The sequence below is a fragment of the Nansenia antarctica genome (genome assembly GCF_963989245.1).
Source record: "Nansenia antarctica genome assembly, chromosome: 13".
Classification (NCBI taxonomy): Eukaryota; Metazoa; Chordata; class Actinopteri; order Argentiniformes; family Microstomatidae; genus Nansenia; species Nansenia antarctica.
Genome location: NC_137683.1, coordinates 31,226,221 through 31,244,556, shown reverse-complemented (window position 1 = coordinate 31,244,556; position 18,336 = coordinate 31,226,221). Strand labels below are relative to the sequence as shown.

The 18,336-nt window shown below is 46.2% G+C and overlaps 1 protein-coding gene across 1 annotated transcript in view; it reads left to right on the top strand.

The window, feature by feature from the left end:
* Positions 1–10,185, top strand: part of LOC308169529 (uncharacterized protein) — a gene marked incomplete at both ends in the record, with an annotated part of 12,629 nt that extends 2,444 nt beyond the window's left edge. The window contains one exon of the mRNA XM_080544213.1: positions 10,094–10,185. Coding sequence (XP_080400339.1) covers positions 10,094–10,185 — 92 coding nt within the window. The remainder of the gene's footprint in view (positions 1–10,093) is intronic.
* Positions 10,186–18,336: the final 8,151 nt, after the last annotated feature.

Here is an 18,336-nt window from a genome sequence, read left to right as displayed (position 1 = left end):
ATGTATTACAGGTCACCTACTTCCCTGCTGGGTTGAAGGCGGCTGGTAGTCGCTGGTAGGACGCTGCCATCGACGTACCAGAGCATCAGTGCGGCCAGCTGCTCTTGCCGTGAGACGTTTTGTTTGGTTATAGTTTATGTTCTTATCTAGTCCGCCTGGGCAAGTGTGCCGGTAGCGGGGCGGACTAGTTTTTCTTTTTTGTTTGTTTGTTTGTTTGTTTGTTTGTTATTTAAATCCGCTTTTCCCCCACCATTGCCACTTCACCGGGTTAATCCCAGTTCCGGGAGTATACAGGTTTGAGTATAGCACACTCAAACCTGTACCATCAGGGCAGGTTTGAGTGTGCTATATTTATAGATGATTGCAGTGAATCCTATCACGTGTGTAAACTTATTCACCCAGAGTGTCAAAGTATTTCCCTACGGGCGTGTGCAGTGAACAACCCTTTTCTACAGTGTGTAGCCTATGGTGTGCAGTGAATATAACACCTGCCCTGGTAACAATAACTGAGGTTCTTTGGAGAGAGGTCAATGTGGGCCTGGATTGTGAACTAATGTAATAAAACAATTTTCTATTTAAAGTACATTCTCAACTGTCATTCTTATGCTAGGGACCTATATGGTGGGTGTTACATAACTATCCCTACCCCGGAACCTTCCCTGCCTGCAACAGAAACAATGGGGGTGACACCGCCAGTTTACATTAGGGATGCAACCTCAGCACATAATGTTCAAGTCAAGACTAAAAACCCATCTTTATTGCCCATATTTATTGCCCACCCATATTGCCTTTAAATTACTAAATAATTAAATGATGATTATATAATGATTGGAGCACTTTGAGCTGCAACGTTTGCAGGAAAAGCGCTAAACAAATAAAACGTTATTATTATTACTATTACATTCAGGTGTCGACAATGGACCTATCGCTAAGCCACGCCCCCTTTGAAAACTCGGACAAACAGACAAACAAACAACGCTTCACTGACCGTGACTGACTGACATTCAATGACTTACAATGGCGGGAGTTCAAACTTTTTTTTTTTTCATTTCTGATTTACAAGTAAGTAATAGACATGTTTTTTTTGTTTTTTTTAAAGATGACAAGAATATTTTGTCTAGAAGCTTTTCACCATCAGATATTAGAGAGTTTCTTTTGGGGCGTGGCTTAGCGATAGGCCAATCTGTTCCCCCATTCGTCATTCCAATCCCGTCCAATCAGAGGGCTGCCCATCCTCCAATCAGAGGGCTGCCCGTCTGTTTAAATGTTCCTCGTTGTGTCTCATTGTCAGTCGACTGGTTTTGCGTTTGGTTGTGTTCTGTTAGTTAGTTAGTTAGTTAGTTAGTTAGTTTGTTTGTCGACTCTTAGTTTTTTTTTGCGTTTAGGTTGTTTGTGTTATTGGTGTTGTTTAGTACGTACCTTCCGTAGTTTGCTTAGATAAAGGTTAAGGAGAGGTTAGGGGATAAGGAAAGGTTAGATTAGATTAGATTCAACTTTATTGTCATAAAGGGGGGAGGCTTTTGTGTTGTTGGTCCACCTTGCTTTAGATACTGAAGCTCTGCCATGAGCTTCAGTATCTAAAGCAAGGTGGACCAACAACACAAAAGCCTCCCGTAACTTGGTTTAATCCCATGGCTGAGGTTTCTTGGCGTGCTTTGGAAGAGGGATTGACATTCCCTCTCACTCTGAAGGAGGTGCTGTTTTCAAACACTCCACCTGCTCAGTGTAGGCGACGGTTTGGCCTAATCATTTCTCAATTAATCAGTGTCTGGCGAGCAATGACGAAAACATGCAAACTGCCCTCTGGATGGAACCCCTGCTCACCAATATTTAATAATGATGCACTCTTAATTGGGGGGCGTCCGATTAGATTCCAACAATGGGCTGACGGGGGTATTCATTCATTGGGCGATGTTAAGTTGATATTAAACCTCACAGGTTGGTGAGAAAATATAACATTTATCCTTTTAGTCTTCAACTGTATTTACTTCTTAAAAATGTAAACATACAACACCAGTGCCCCGTTTGCCAGGTAAATCACAGGTGCTGCTACTCGTGAGCTAAATGTCACCTGTAACTTATCCGTTTCCGCCTCCTACGACGTGGACGAGGGGATGGATTTTAGGAGGCAACTTTATTAGGCAGATATCAAAAACATACAATTACATACATTTTTCAACAACATTACAACAACTCGGAATCGCGGCATATAACCAAACCGGTCACGCTGGATGATGTTGCAGGCAGCATAACGTTCGCCACTGCGTCTCCAGACTCTTTCACGTCTGTCACATCTGCTCAGCGTGAACCTGTCTCTCTTCTATGAAGAGAACGGGGTGCGAATGACGAACCTGCAAATCCTGGTGTTCTCTGGCAAATGCCAATTGAGCTGCACGACTGTCCTAGGGTCCTTACTGTTCTCCCTCTATGCCAAGTGTTTTGGCTCTGTGATCAACTCACATGGGTTCTCCTACCACAGCTAGGCAGGTGGCACTCAACTCTTCCTGTCTTCCCCCCCCCCCCCCCTCCCGACCTACATGTGGCAACACGTGTCTCTGCGTTTCTTGCTGACATCTCTGCATGCATGTCAGCCCACCACCCCAAGCTCAACCTTAAACAAGACTGATCTACTCTTCCTCCCTGGGAAAGCCTGCCCTCTCCAAAACCTCTCCATCACAGTTGAGAACTCTACTGTAACCTCCTCCCAGAGAGCCAAGAACCTTGGAGTGATCCTGGACAACCGCCTATCCTTTGCGGAGAACATTGCAGCGAACATTGCACGCACCTGCAGATTCTTGCTCTACAACATCAGAAGGATACGTCCATCCCTCACCAGAGAAGCTGTGTAGCTAAAGAGCTCCTCAGAGCTGAACTCAATACCCCTCTAAAAAACAGTACCAGATTAAAAGCCTAATAGTGCTATAAACAACTTGAGAACATGCCAGGTGACAGTATACGTGCAGGGGGAAAAAAAGAAGGAAAAGAGATGGCAACGACTGAGGAGGCCAAGTTTGACACAGGTGCGGAGCTAGCTAACTTCAAGACCATGCTACAGGGGATCGCGACAGACTTTGGTGGAATGAAAAGAAGCAGCTCGGATTTAGAATTACTGCTCAAGTCGTGAGTCCAAACTTCAGCCCGTTCACTCCGCTCCTCCACCTCTGCTGGCCGACTGGCCCCACCACTACGCCAATGCGGCAGTCACGTCTCTTCACTATACTCGCTCCCCGCTGGTGGAATGAGCTTCCCACAGCTGCCAGAACTGCAGTCACTCCCAATCTTCTGTCAGAGAATAAACACTCATCTCTTCAGGCTACACCTTAACTGCTCCTTCTGACACATCTACTACCCCCCTGTACTGTGTCTCCAGAGACACCTGCATCCCCCCCTCCATACTGTTTCTCCTGAGACATCTACTACCCCCCAGCACTGTGTCTCCTGAGACACCTGCATTCCCCCCCCCCCATACTGTTTCTCCTGAGACATCTACTACCCCCCAGCACTGTGTCTCCTGAGACACCTGCATTCCCCCCCCACCCCCCCATACTGTTTCTCCTGAGACATCTACTACCCCCTTGTACGACTTCACCAATGTCTATAAATCTTCCTTCTTCTAGCACGACGACTGCCAATGGACCATGGCCTATGCATAGACTACTTTTCCTGCTATGACTGTTGGATAGATGATTCACTTACTTAGTCAAATGTATGATTGTAAGTTGCTTTGGAATAAGGCGTCTGCTAAACACCAAAAATATAAATGCAGTGCTGGCCTGTGAGTATGGTGGATATCCCTGTGGGGGATCAAATATACATTGTAAAGGTTTAATTGTGTTAATATTCTAAATATATTGAAATTTCCTTTGAGGCGCAGGAACTGGAAGGAGGGGTCTGTCTGAGCAAATCAGCATAAGAAATCATTCTACACCTGAGACAATGGAGACCAGTTCATTCAACACCTGAGACAATGGAGACCAGTTCATTCTACACCTGAGACAATGGAGACCAGTTCATTCTACACCTGAGACAATGGAGACCAGTTCATTCTACACCTGAGACAATGGAGACCAGTTCATTCTACACCTGAGACAATGGAGACCAGTTCATTCTACACCTGAGACAATGGAGACCAGTTCATTCTACACCTGAGACAATGGAGACCAGTTCATAAGAAATCATTCTACACCTGAGACAATGGAAAGTAGACATCTTAGGAGACACAGTAGAGGAGAAAGCAGGTGTCTCAGGAGACACAGTGCTGGGGTGTAGTCGATGTCTCAGGAGTTGCAGTTAAGATGTAACCTGAAGAGATGGGTCTTCAGTCTCCGATGGAAGATGGGGAGTGACTCTGCAGTTCTGAAACCAGTGGGAAGCTCATTCCACCAGCAGGGAGTGAGTGTAGTGAAGAGATGTGACCGGGCAGCGTGACTGCCGCGTTGGCGTAGAGGTGGTGGGACCAGTCCCCCAGCAGAGGTGGAGGAGTGGAGTAAACAGGCTTAAGTTTGGGGGGGTAACTTCAGCCCATCCACTCCGCTCTCCACCTCTGCTGGCCGACTGGCCCCACCACCTCTACGCCAATGCGGCAGTGACGCTGCTCAGTCACATCTCTTCACTATGCTCACTACTGCCCCCTGGTGGGATGAACTTCCCATGGCCGTCAGAACTGCAGAGTCACACCCTATCATCTGTCAGAGACTGAAGACCTCCATCTCTTCAGGATACACCTATACCGCTCCTCCTGAGACATCTACTACCCCCCAGCACTGTGTCTCCTGAGACACCTGCATCCCCCCCCCCCATACTGTTTCTCCAGAGACATCTACTACCCCCTTGTACTGTTTCACCAATGTCTATAAATCTTCGTTCTTCTAGCACGACGACTGCCAATGGACCATGGCCTATGCATAGACTACTTTTCCTGCTATGACTGTTGGAAAGATTATTCACTTACTTAGTCAAATGTATGATTGTAATTTGCTTTGGAATGAGGTGTCTGCTAAATGCCAAACATGTAAATGCAGTGCTGGGCTGTGAGTATGGTGGATATTACTGTGGGGGATCAAATATACATTGTAAAGGTTTAATTGTGTTAATATTGTATATATTGAAATTACCTTTGAGGCACAGGAACTGGGGAAGGGGTCTGTCTGAGAAAATCAGCACAAGTAATCATTCTACACCTGAGACAATGGAGACCAGTTCATTCTATACCTGAGACAATGGAGACCAGTTCATAAGTAATCATTCTACACCTGAGACAATGGAGACCAGTTCATTCTATACCTGAGACAATGGAGACCAGTTCATTCTACACCTGAGACAATGGAGACCAGTTCATTCTACACCTGAGACAATGGAGACCAGTTCATTCTACACCTGAGACAATGGAGACCAGTTCATTCTACACCTGAGACAATGGAGACCAGTTCATTCTACACCTGAGACAATGGAGACCAGTTCATTCTACACCTGAGACAATGGAGACCAGTTCATTCTACACTTTAGACAATAGAGACCAGTTAATAAGTAATCATTCTACACCTGAGACCAGTTCATAATCATTCTACACCTGAGACAAGATAGGCCAGTTCATAAGTAATCATTAGTGTTGTTCCGATACCATTTTTTGATCCCGATCCCGATCCCGATACCTGACCGTGCAGTACTTGCCGATACCGAGTACCGATCCGATACCACTGTTATACCACTATTATACCACTGTTATACCACTGTTATACCACTGTTATACAACTAGTATACCACTATTTATACACTGTTATACCACTATTATACCACTATTATACCACTGTTATACCACTATTATCCCACTTTTTATACACTTTTATACCCTTGTTATACCACTATTTATACCACTATTATACACTGATATACCACTATTATACCACTGTTATACCACTGTTATACACTATTATCCCACTTTTTATACCCTTGTTATACCACTATTTATACCACTATTATACACTATTATACCACTATTATACCACTGTTATACACTATTATACCACTATTTATACACTGTTATACCACTGTTATACCACTATTATACCACTGTTAATCATTCTACACCTGAGACCAGTTCATAATCATTCTACACCTGGGACAATGGAGACCAGTTCATAAGTAATAATTCTACACCTGAGACAGTGGAAAGTAGACATCTTAGGAGACACAGTAGAGGAGAAAGCAGGTGTCTCAGTAGACACAGTGCTGGGGGGTAGTAGATGTCTCAGGAGTTGCAGTTAAGATGTAACCTGAAGAGATGGAGGTCTTCAGTCTCCGACAGAAGATGGGGAGTGACTCTGCAGTTCTGAAACCAGTGGGAAGCTCATTCCACCAGCAGGGAGCGAGTGTAGTGAAGAGACGTGACCGGGCAGCGTGACTGCTGCGTTGGCGTAGAGGTGGTGGGACCAGTCCCCCAGCAGAGGTGGAGGAGTGGAGTAAACAGGCTTAAGTTTGGGGGGGTAACTTCAGCCCATCCACTCCACTCTCCACCTCTGCTGGCCGACTGGCCCCACCACCTCTACGCCAATGCGGCAGTGACGCTGCTCAGTCACATCTCTTCACTACTCTCGCTCCCTGCTGGTGGAATGAGCTTCCCATGGCTGTCAGAACTCTAGAGTCACTCCCCATCATCTGTCAGAGAATGAAGACTCATCTCTTCAGGATGCACCTATACTGCTCCTCCTGAGACATCTACTACCCCCCAGCACTGTGTCTCCTGAGACACCTGCATCCCCCCCCATACGGTTTCTCCAGAGACATCTACTACCCCCTTGTACGATTTCACCAATGTCTATAAATCTTCGTTCTTCTAGCATGACGACTGCCAATGGCCCCTAGCCTATGCATAGATTACTTTTCCTGCTATGACTGTTGGAAAGACGATTCACTTACTCAAATGTATGATTGTAAGTTGCTTTGGAATAAGGTGTCTGCTAAATGCCAAAAATGTAAATGCAGTGCTGGGCTGTGAGTATGGTGGATATCCCTGTGGGGGATCAAATATACATTGTTAAGGTTTAATTGTGTTAATATTGTATATATATTGAAATTACCTTTGAGGCACAGGAACTGGAAGGAGGGGTCTGTCTGAGCAAATCAGCATAAGTAATCATTCTACACCTGAGACAATGGAGACCAGTTCATTCCACACCTGAGACAATGGAGACCAGTTCATTCCACACCTGAGACAATGGAGACCAGTTCATAAGAAATCATTCCACACCTGAGACAATGGAGACCAGTTCATAATCATTCCACACCTGAGACAATAGAGACCAGTTCATAATCATTCTACACCTGAGACAATAGAGACCAGTTCAGTAATCATTCTACACCTGAGACAACAAGACACAAGTCCCACTAGAGGACGTCGGGCCCTCATGGAGTCAGTTTGGTCAGAAATATGCACACAAGTAAGCCTCTGGAGGTCGTTCTGTAGGGCTCTGGCAGTGCTCCTCGCGTGATGGCTGGAGGTACCGCCTCATGTTACCAGTAATGACGAGGGCACTAGCAGAAAGCAAAACTAGAGAAAAATCAGTCAGGAAGGATAAGGAGAGAGAAATGGTCTGTGGCCACCACCTGCATGACCATTTCCTTTTTGGGGGTTGTCTTGCTGTTGCCTCTCCTGTCCACCTGTTGTTGCTTTTATTTGCACGAAAGCAGGTGAAATTGATTAACAGAAAAATGTTTAAAGGAATAACTAATGAAGGGACAGATGGACAAAAACACTGAAGCAAGTATGGACGAACAGAGGGATGGAAGAACAAAATAATTAACAGAGGAAAGAATATAAGAAATGAAGAAGAAAAGAATGTAAGAACAAACCAGGGCCGGCCCAAGACATGTAGCCTGTTGTTTTGTTGTTAACATAGTTAACTATTTTGTAGGGTTCACTTTATTTTGGGGGGAATATTTTGCACTCTTAAATTGATTGTTCACTGCTATTAATGTCAAAAATATGTTGGTGTTTATTTGTGTTCATTTGTCATTGTCTTTAGTTATAGACCTTGTTATGTGCAAGTTTGTTGTTTTTATAGTTTAAATGTTGACTATTATTTTGAATAATTTGCTGTTGTAAATTGTTATTTAGTTTCTACAGTAGCCTATAGCTGTTTTGTAGTTAACAGAACAATTTTGTAGGGTTCACTTTATTTATTTGGAATATTTTGCACTCTTAAATTGATTGTTCATTGCTATTTATTTGTCAAATATGTTGGTTTTTATTGGTGTACATTTGTCATTGTCTTTACTTATAGACCTTGATATGTGCAAGGTTGTTGCTTTTAATATTTACATTTTGACTTCATTATTTTGAATAGTTTTAATTAATAATTTAGCTTCTACAGTAGTCTATCACTGTTGTTTGTTTTGTAGTTAACAGAACAATTTGTGTTCACTTTATTTATTTTGAATATTTTTATTTACTTGTGCTTTTTGTTTGTGCGTTTGTTGCTTTTATAAAAAAATCTTGCTTAGAGCCACAAAAGTCCCAGGGCCGGCCGAATGAACAAACATGAACAAGGAAGAACAAAAACTAACCAACGGGAGCCAGTGAAGGGTGTGAAGGAGGTGGGAAATATGAGAGAATTTGAGGAGGTTGAAAACCAGACGGGCAGAAGCATTCTGGATGAGTTGCAGAGGTCTGATGACGGAGGTGGAGACTCCGGCCAGGAGTGCGTTGCAGTAGTCAAGGTGAGAGATGACCAGTGACTGGACCAAGAGTTGAGCTGCTTCTCTGGTGAGGAATGGTCGTATCCTTCTGATGTTGTAGAGGATGAATCTGCAGGAGCGTACTGTTGCTGCGATTCGCGTACTGTTGCTGCGATGAGCGTACTGTTGCTGTGATGAGCGTACTGTTGCTGCGTTGAGCGTACTGTTGCTGCTGCGATGGTAGAAGAACCCATGTGAGGAGATTACCGAGCCAAGAGACTTGGCACAGAGGGAGAACAGTAAGACCCCTAGGACAGTGGTGCAGCTCGATTGTCATTTGCCAGAGAACAGCAGAATTGGCATGTTCGCCATTGGCGCCCCGTTCTCTTCACAGAAGAGAACAGGTTCACGCTGAGCACATGTGACAGACGTGAAAGAGTCTGGAAACACAGTGGCAAACGTTATGCCTTGCTGAAATGCCTAACCAAGGCCTTGCTAAAAATGCTTACCCAAGGCCTTGCTAAATGCCTACCCAAACCCATGCCGAAATGCCTACCCAAGGCCTTGCTGAAATGCCTATCTACCCAAGGCCTTGCTGAAATTACTACCCTAACATCTTTCTGAAATGACTACCCTAACATCTTGCTGAAATTACTATCCTAAAGTATTGTTGAAATGGCTACCCTAACATCTTGTTGAAATGCCTAGCCTAGCCTGCCTACCCTTTCTTGCTGAAATGATGCAGAGAGTGTAAACCAAAACTACGGGACTATGGATGAAACTATGGAACTATGGATGAAAAACTGTGCTGAAATGATGCAGAGAGAGTAAACCAAAACTACAGGACTATGGATGAAACATTCTGGTGCATTCTTTGATGTACCCTGTCACTCCCAAATACACAATAAGAAAAATAAGAAAAAAAATAAAAAACCTACTCATTCCACACTCACAGCTTTAGGTAGAAAGGTTCAATCCATGAATGCATGGTTGAAACCAATGGTCCTACCTGGTGATGCTTCCCAGTCTACGATATGTCATTATTTGAAGACCTGGAAACAAAATACAGGTTCAATTACTACCTCAGGGTGATTTGTTGGCATGTGTTACAATTCTCAGCTCTCACTGATCTTTTTTTAGCATCCTTTTAAACCAGATTTTAATATTTAACTATTTGTATTGATGTTTTTACCATCTGTGCTTTTGTTTTACTTTTTATTTATCCATCTATTCTTGTTCTCATTATTTGAAGGTGACATGAATTGAAGCTATATATAAAATGTATTACAATGTTTTGCTCTTACTGCATTCTATCGACAAATCAGTCAAGACAGCAGTTTACAGACAAACAGTTCAGTGTACTATCACAATACCTGTGAAATGTATCCATTTTGAGGTTTTAAAACAAACATGTGTCCAGTGTGGTGGTACATTGACACCTACCATAAAGGTCTCCACCAGGACTGGGATTCTCTGAACCAGAACAGGAGCGCTGAGATGCTGCAGACCTGAGGGAAAGAGACAACATTACACTATAGGACACAACTTAACACTGTAGTAGTTTATTACATTTAGGCTGGGTTGCACCAACAGAAACCCCTCAAAAAAAGTTCGGAAACGCTTTTCTTGTTGATTCTTCTTCCCAAAATCCCCTGCAATATTCTTCTGTTGGTAACAACACAATAACAGTCAAACAGAGAAATAAAACGGCCGTTGGCTTCAACTAAACGCGTCCTTACCTCCGGTCAGCACACCTGCAAACTCCTCAACTTTCCCCTTCCTCTTTCATGCCAAGCCTCTCGTAGTGTCCCACATGTCTGACAAGTAGCCCCATAATCTATTTACTGAAGGCTGAATGTTGTTGAAAAGTTCAGTTTTTTCATGACAGACGGAATAACTAAGCTTGGAGTGAGGTGAACAAGACACAGGGTGGGAAACGCGCGACGCAGCTGTCTCTAATTTAATAATTAGTCTAGTGAGTTAATGAGTCTCTTATGTAGGTGTGGTCGATGAATCCTATTGGTTGACACCTTATTAAACGACCGTCCTGATTGGATATCAATAATGATTGGTAAACAATTACAATCGACCGTTCATGACTGCCACCTATTCACAGCTCAGTGTCCTCACAGTTTCGTATGCTAATATAATCTAATATAACACTTGTAATACAGGTGCAACTAAAACAATTAGAATAACGTGCAAAAGTTCATTCGTTTCAGTAATTCAACTCAAAGTGTACACACGTAGGCTACACAGTGTAGGCTAATCTATGGATAGATTTCCCTAGTAATGTGTTATAATGTCTAAACAGCTGCTAGACCAGAAACATGTGCGCTTCGATGTCCAGCTCGGGGTGGTTGTCCTCTCCACGCTCCTGCTGCTGCTCCTTGCCTGGCTGATCCACCTGTGGAGAGATGCAAGAGAGGTAAAGCTGCGTTAATATTATTGTCTGAAAGCACTGCTGGCCTCAGTGTTGGGGCTGGGCTCAGTGTTAGGGGCTGGTCTCAGTGTTAGGGGCTGGCCTCAGTGTTGGGGCTGGGCTCAGTGTTGGGGCTGGGCTCAGTGTTGGGGCTGGCCTCAGTGTTAGGGCTGGCCTCAGTGTTGGGGCTGGCCTCAGTGTTGGGGCTGGCCTCAGTGTTGGGGCTGGGCTCAGTGTTGGGGCTGGGCTCAGTGTTAGGGCTGGCCTCAGTGTTGGGGCTGGCCTCAGTGTTGGGGCTGGGCTCAGTGTTGGGGCTGGGCTCAGTGTTGGGGCTGGGCTCAGTGTTGGGGCTGGGCTCAGTGTTAGGGCTGGGCTCAGTGTTAGGGCTGGGTGTTTTGGCTGTGTTAGGGTTGTTTGTTATTTCTGTGTGTTAGGAATGTTTTAGGCCTGTGTTAGGGCTGTGTGTTCGGGCTGTTAGAGCTGTGTGTTAAGGCTGTGAGGGATGTGTGTGAGGGATGTGTGTTAAGGCTGTGAGGGATGTGTGTGAGGGATGTGTGTTAAGGCTGTGAGGGATGTGTGTGAGGGATGTGTGTTAAGGCTGTTAGAGATGTGTGTTAAGGCTGTTAGGGCTGTGTGTTATGGCTGTGAGGGATGTGTGTTATGGCTGTGAGGGATGTGTGTTAGAGATGTGTGTTAAGGCTGTTATGTGTGTTAAGGCTGTTAGGGATGTGTGTTAAGGCTGTGAGGGATGTGTGTTAGAGATGTGTGTTAAGGCTGTGAGGGATGTGTGTTAGAGATGTGTGTTAAGGCTGTGAAGGATGTGTGTTAAGGCTGTGAGGGATGTGTGTTAGAGATGTGTGTTAAGGCTGTGAGTGGTGTGTGTTAGGGTTGTCTGCTTTGTGTATTTCAAAGGCTAATCCTTACCCTCCCATGTTTGTGTTTGAACAGGAGGACATCATCAATGAGACACTCAAGTAAGTTCAGATTAATTATGATTTGTCATATTTCATAGCTAAATGAAAAAGGTTTGATAATAACAGTAACAGTTAGCCTGAATGAGAGCCCTGTCTGTGTCCTCCTGCAGAGAGAAGCTGAAGGAGCTCAAGGATGACTGGGGCAAGACGCTGGACCGGATGGATACTCTGTACCCTGACTCCTCCTCTACTGGCTCCAGTTGCCCCTCCCTCTCTGAGCAGTCGTCCAGGTCCTGCTTTCAGACGCCCTCTACAAGCCCTGACCGAAGGCCTACCCCCAGACAGCTAGACCAGAAACGTGTGCGCTTCCGACGCTTCGTGGTGCCAGGTGCCAGTCACCAGTCGCCAGTCATGTTAGCCCCAACAAACAAGCACTTGCGCTACCGCATGCATCTCCTGGAGTCGACATCGGAACTTGGTGGAGATGCGGTCATCGATGTCCAGCTCGGGGTGTTTGTCCTCTCCACGCTCCTGCTGCTCCTTACCTGGCTGATCCACCTGTGGAGAGATGGCACCACGCGGCCGGCCAGAGAGGTAAAGCTGCGTCAATATTATTGTTGCGCAATGGAATTAGCGTGGGAAAGCACTGCTGGCCTCAGTGTTGGGGCTGGGCTCAGTGTTAGGACTGTATGTTACGGTTGGATGTTAGGGCTGTGTTAGGGCTATGTTATAGGGCTGTGTGTTAGGAATGTTTTAGGCCTGTAATAGAGCTGTGTGTTAGGGCTGTGAGGGATGTGTGTTAGAGCTGTTAGGGATGTGTGTTAGAGCTGTGTGTTGAGGCTGTGAGGAATGTGTGTGAGGGATGTGTGCTTTGTGTATTTCAAAGGCTAATCCTTACCCTCCCATGTTTGTGTTTGAACAGGAGGACATCATCAATGAGACACACAAGTAAGTTCCATCAATTGATGATATGTCATATTTCATAGCTAAATGAAAAAGGTTTGATAATAACAGTAACAATTAGCCTGAATGAGAGCCCTGTCTGTGTCCTCCTGCAGAGAGAAGCTGAAGGAGCTCAAGGATGACTGGGACAAGACGCTGGACCGCCTGGAGTTACGGATGGATACTCTGTACCCTGACTCCTCCTCTACTCGCTCCAGTTGCCCCTCCATCTCTGAGCAGTCGTCCAGGTCCTGCTCCCAGACGCCCTCTACAAGCCCTGACCGAAGCCCTACCCGGTCCAGACCAGATGGGGAGGACGTGCAGTGGAGGAGGCATTGCCCCCCAGAGGCCCAGCAACCCCCCAGGTGCCCCCTGGAGTCCAGCCAGAGTTCTGCGTTGCGTCGCTGGAGGCTGGCAGTACGGATGATCTGCATCATCAGGATGCTCCTCCCCGCCAGACTCCGATGCCCCACCCTGCCCCAGCCATGTGATACTGGCGACACCTCCCCCTCCCAGGGCCCCAGGCGGACGGACAGAGTGGTGTTCATGAACCAGGAAGATCGGTGGCGCATGGAGCGGAACCTGGTCTTTAAACAAATACAGGACCTCCAGATAAAGCCCACCTCATCTCAGGTCCAGCCCATCCGCGACGCAGCCATGGGAGAACCCAGCCCATCTCATGTCCAGATGGGAGAAGCTGCCCCATCTCACCCCAGAGAGAAGCTGAAGGAGCCCAAGGAGGACACTCCGCTCTACCTCCACCGCCTGCAGCTAGTGGACAAGACGCTGGACTGGATGGATACTCTGTACCCTGACTCCTCCTCTACTCGCTCCAGTTGCCCCTCCATCTCTGAGCAGTCGTCCAGGTCCTGCTCCCAGACGCCCTCTACAAGCCCTGACCGAAGCCCTACCCGGTCCAGACCAGATGGGGAGGACGTGCAGTGGAGGAGGCATTGCCCCCCAGAGGCCCAGCAACCCCCCAGGTGCCCCCTGGAGTCCAGCCAGAGTTCTGCGTTGCGTCGCTGGAGGCTGGCAGTACGGATGATCTGCATCATCAGGATGCTCCTCCCCGCCAGACTCCGATGCCCCACCCTGCCCCAGCCATGTGATACTGGCGACACCTCCCCCTCCCAGGGCCCCAGGCGGACGGACAGAGTGGTGTTCATGAACCAGGAAGATCGGTGGCGCATGGAGCGGAACCTGGTCTTTAAACAAATACAGGACCTCCAGATAAAGCCCACCTCATCTCAGGTCCAGCCCATCCGCGACGCAGCCATGGGAGAACCCAGCCCATCTCATGTCCAGATGGGAGAAGCTGCCCCATCTCACCCCAGAGAGAAGCTGAAGGAGCCCAAGGAGGACACTCCGCTCTACCTCCACCGCCTGCAGCTAGTGGACAAGACGCTGGACTGGATGGATACTCTGTACCCTGACTCCTCCTCTACTCGCTCCAGTTGCCCCTCCATCTCTGAGCAGTCGTCCAGGTCCTGCTCTCAGACGCCCTCTACAAGCCCTGACCGAAGCCCTACCCCCAGACCAGATGGGGAGGACGTGCAGTGGAGGCATTGCCCCCCAGAGGCCCAGCAACCCCCCAGGCGCCCCCTGGAGTCCGGCCAGAGTTCTGCATTGCGTCGCTGGAGGCTGGCAGTACGGATGATCTGCATCATCAGGATGCTCCTCCCCGCCAGACTCCGATGCCCCCGCCACGCCGTCACGCACCCTCTGGCCAAGACGTCTAGCGTCAGGATAGGACCCCTGGTCTTCTGCCCACGTGCCAAATACCTGTGCGAGACTGTCACCACGGCAACGGAGAGAAAGCCCATCATGGTGTTCCTGCCGGCTGCTTCCATCCCCTTCATCTCCCAGGAGACCAGAGAGAAGCTGGAGTCAAACGTCCGAAGGAAAAACAGCCATCGGCTCTGGGGCTTCCCCCGACTCGTCACCAGGTACGTGGGAGACCTGGCACAGGACCTCCAGACAAAGCCCACCTCATCTCGGGTCCAGCCCACCCACGCAGCCCTGCGAGAACCCAACCCATCTCAGGCCCAGATGGGAAAACCCAGCCCATCTAAGGTCCAGATCGGAGAACCCATCAGATCTCAGGTGCAGTCCACCCATGCAGCCAAGGGAGAACCCAGCCCATCTAAGGTCCAGGTGGGAGAACACAGCCCATCTAAGGTCCAGAATGGAGAACACAGCCCATCTAAGGTCCAGATGGGAGAACACAGCCTATCTACGGTCCAGATGGGAGAACACAGCCCATCTAAGGTCCAGATGGGAGAACACAGCCCATCTAAGGTCCAGATGGGAGAACACAGCCCATCTAAGGTCCAGATGGGAGAACACAGCCCATCTCAGATCCAGATGGGAGAACACAGCCCATCTAAGGTCCAGATGGGAGAACACAGCCCATCTAAGGTCCAGATGGGAGAACACAGCCCATCTCAGATCCAGATGGGAGAACACAGCCCATCTAAGGTCCAGATGGGAGAACACAGCCCATCTCAAGTCCAGATGGGAGAAGCCATCAGATCTCAGGTCCAGTCCTCCCACTCAGCCTGCCAGCCTATCTGGACCTATAAGAACCTGGTCTTTAAACAGCTACAGCACCTCCAGGGCCCAGCTACAGCACCTCCAGAGCTCCAAACAAGAAGAAGAAGAGAAGGACAGGTTGTTGGTTCTGAACCAGGAAGCTATTAGTCCGGGAGCCAAAGCCCGCTTTTCTGAAGAACCTTGTTTTGTTGGGTAAACGTTTTTTTCTCTGCTGTTTCTTATTGGTTGGATAAATACCTATTTTTCTGGGATTTGGGCATTTTGGGCATGAAGGGGTTAATATCTGAAAATTCTCAAGGGAGCACCGGGCGCCCTCCTGTATGTTGAAGAGGAACCCCCAAGCAACAAGAAACAGCAGATTCTTTTTTTATTTACCCGACAACATTTGAACGTGACACCATAAATTGCAAAGAAGAACAATAAACGACAACAATGTCACATGTGTGTGTGTGTGTGTGTGTGTGTTTGTCACGTGTGTATGTGTATGTGTGTGTGTGTGTATGTGTGTGTGTGTGTGTGTGTGTGTGTGTGTGTGTGTGTGTGTGTGTGTGTGTGTGTATGGGTGTGTGGGTATATGTCACGCAACTGTCATTTTCATCCTCAACACCACCTGAGGTGTACTGTCACTATAATAACTTAGCAACAAGGTATATAAACATGGTCATAAAGAGCAGCCTGTTGATTGGTCACCTGAGTTCACTGTGGGGGCGGAGCCTCAAGGAGGAGCTCCATGGGCAGACTGCTAAATAATAATAACAACAACAACGTTATAATTATTATTATTCCCCCTATACTGTGTCTCCTAAGATTTCTACTTCCCCCCTTGTACTGTTTCTCCAGTGTCTATAAATGTTTTTCTTCTTCTATCATGACGACTGCCAATGGCCCCTGGCATGAGCTAGATTACTCTTCTTGCTACGACATGATTTGCTTAGTCAAATGTATCGATTGTAAGTCGCTTTGGAATAAGGCGTCTGCTAAATGCCAAAAATGTAATGTAAATGTGGATACAACGCAGGAGGCAAGGTTGGGGATAAAAGTCTTCACTCTTTTGAAGAGTTACGAATTCAGTTTAATTTACCATGCTCCTCCTTTTTCTTTTATTTACAACTAAGGGCTGCCATGAAAACCTATGGGGTCCCATGGAAGGAGCCACTTCACAGGCACCCGGTGCTTGTTGTTCTGGACAGGGTGGGTAGTACGAGGGGCATCGTTTCCACATTATTTGGGTACTTCCTGCAGAAAACATACCTCCCATTGGCAGTTGGATCGGTATGGAAGGTGGACATTCCGGACTTAGACCTAGAATTTGACTGGGATAAAGTGTGGTCAGATGTCCTACAAACATCAAGGAATCCTGATCACCAACAAATTCATTATAATTTTATTCATAGGACTTATATGACTCCTCAGAAGATGTGTATTATGAAAATCATAAATGACCCCAATTGTACTCTGTGTCCTCTGGGGGTTGTGGGCACATTTATTCATATGATTTGGGAGTGTCCAGAGGTTACAGAGTTTTGGGTAATGGTCGCTTCTAAACTTTCTGCTCTGCTCTCTGTGACTATACCCCCTTCTCCTTCTGTATTGATCCTCAATGATCTTTCCCTGTTACTCCTCCCTCAAACTAAAAAACGCATTCTGTTTGCTGGTCTGACGGCAGCAAAGAAAATGGTTGCCACACGTTGGAAGCCTCCACATTCACTTTCATTTAAACAATGGGTTTTAAGTTTTTTGGATGTTGTTTATTTGGAACTCTCTACAGCCCGTATGCATGGTGCTAAAGAGGCAAATATTAATTTGTGGATATCCACAGCTGTCGATCTTAAACATCTTTTGAGTTGAGTGTAGGTTATCACAATTGTAACTGACTTGTCCTCTGGTCCCTGGGGTGGGTGGGTGGGGGTTATTTGTTTTACTTTCTTTTACGTTTTGGGTCCCGACTTGTAATGTATGTCCCTAATACCTAGATAGCTATATTGTAATTTGTGTGTTGTGGCGTGGTTGTATGGGCTGTTGGGGGCGTTGATTGCAGGATGTGGCCTTGTTGTCTTGTTTTGTCATTATGTTTGTTTTAAAAGAAAATAAAGAAACATTTGATCACAAAAAAAAAGATACTGAAGCTCTGCATGGTCATATATAGAAGGCCAGAATGTAGCTTTATGGATGTGATTATTCTGTAGAATAAGGCTGACTATCTGAACATAATAAATAATGTGGTGATAAATATGTTTCATCTGTTTTCTGTACCTTTGAGAAGGTACTGAGTTCAACCCATCTACGATGTGTTTCTTTAGCCATAGAAACAGTCCATATATATATATATATATATACACACATACTGTATATACAGGGTTCCCATGGGTCCTTGAAATCCTTGAAAGTTTGTGAATTTGAGAGAAAAAAATCAAGGTCTTAAAAGTTTTTGAAAATACACACGGGTCATTGAAAGTGCTTGAATTCCTCTCTCTAAAAAGTTTTTAATCTATATTCAAAAATGTACTTAGCTCGTCAACTAGCTCTACACATGTTTCACAATATATTGTTTTGCTGTGCTGTGGTAGAGAAGGCAAGAGACCATCTAGTGTTCTACACATTCAAGCCTCTCTTTTTAATTGTCGTCTGTGAGCGGATAGTTCCTATTATATAAATTCTCATCTAGGTCTGTCTCAAACTATGCCGTGTTGGGTCCTTGAATTTGAGGGAATTGAGTCTTGAAAGTCCTTGAAAGGTGCTTGAATGTGATGTTTCAGAAGGTGTGGGAAACATATATACTGTATATACACACATAGAGACAGGACATACAGTACATATACTACATATATACTA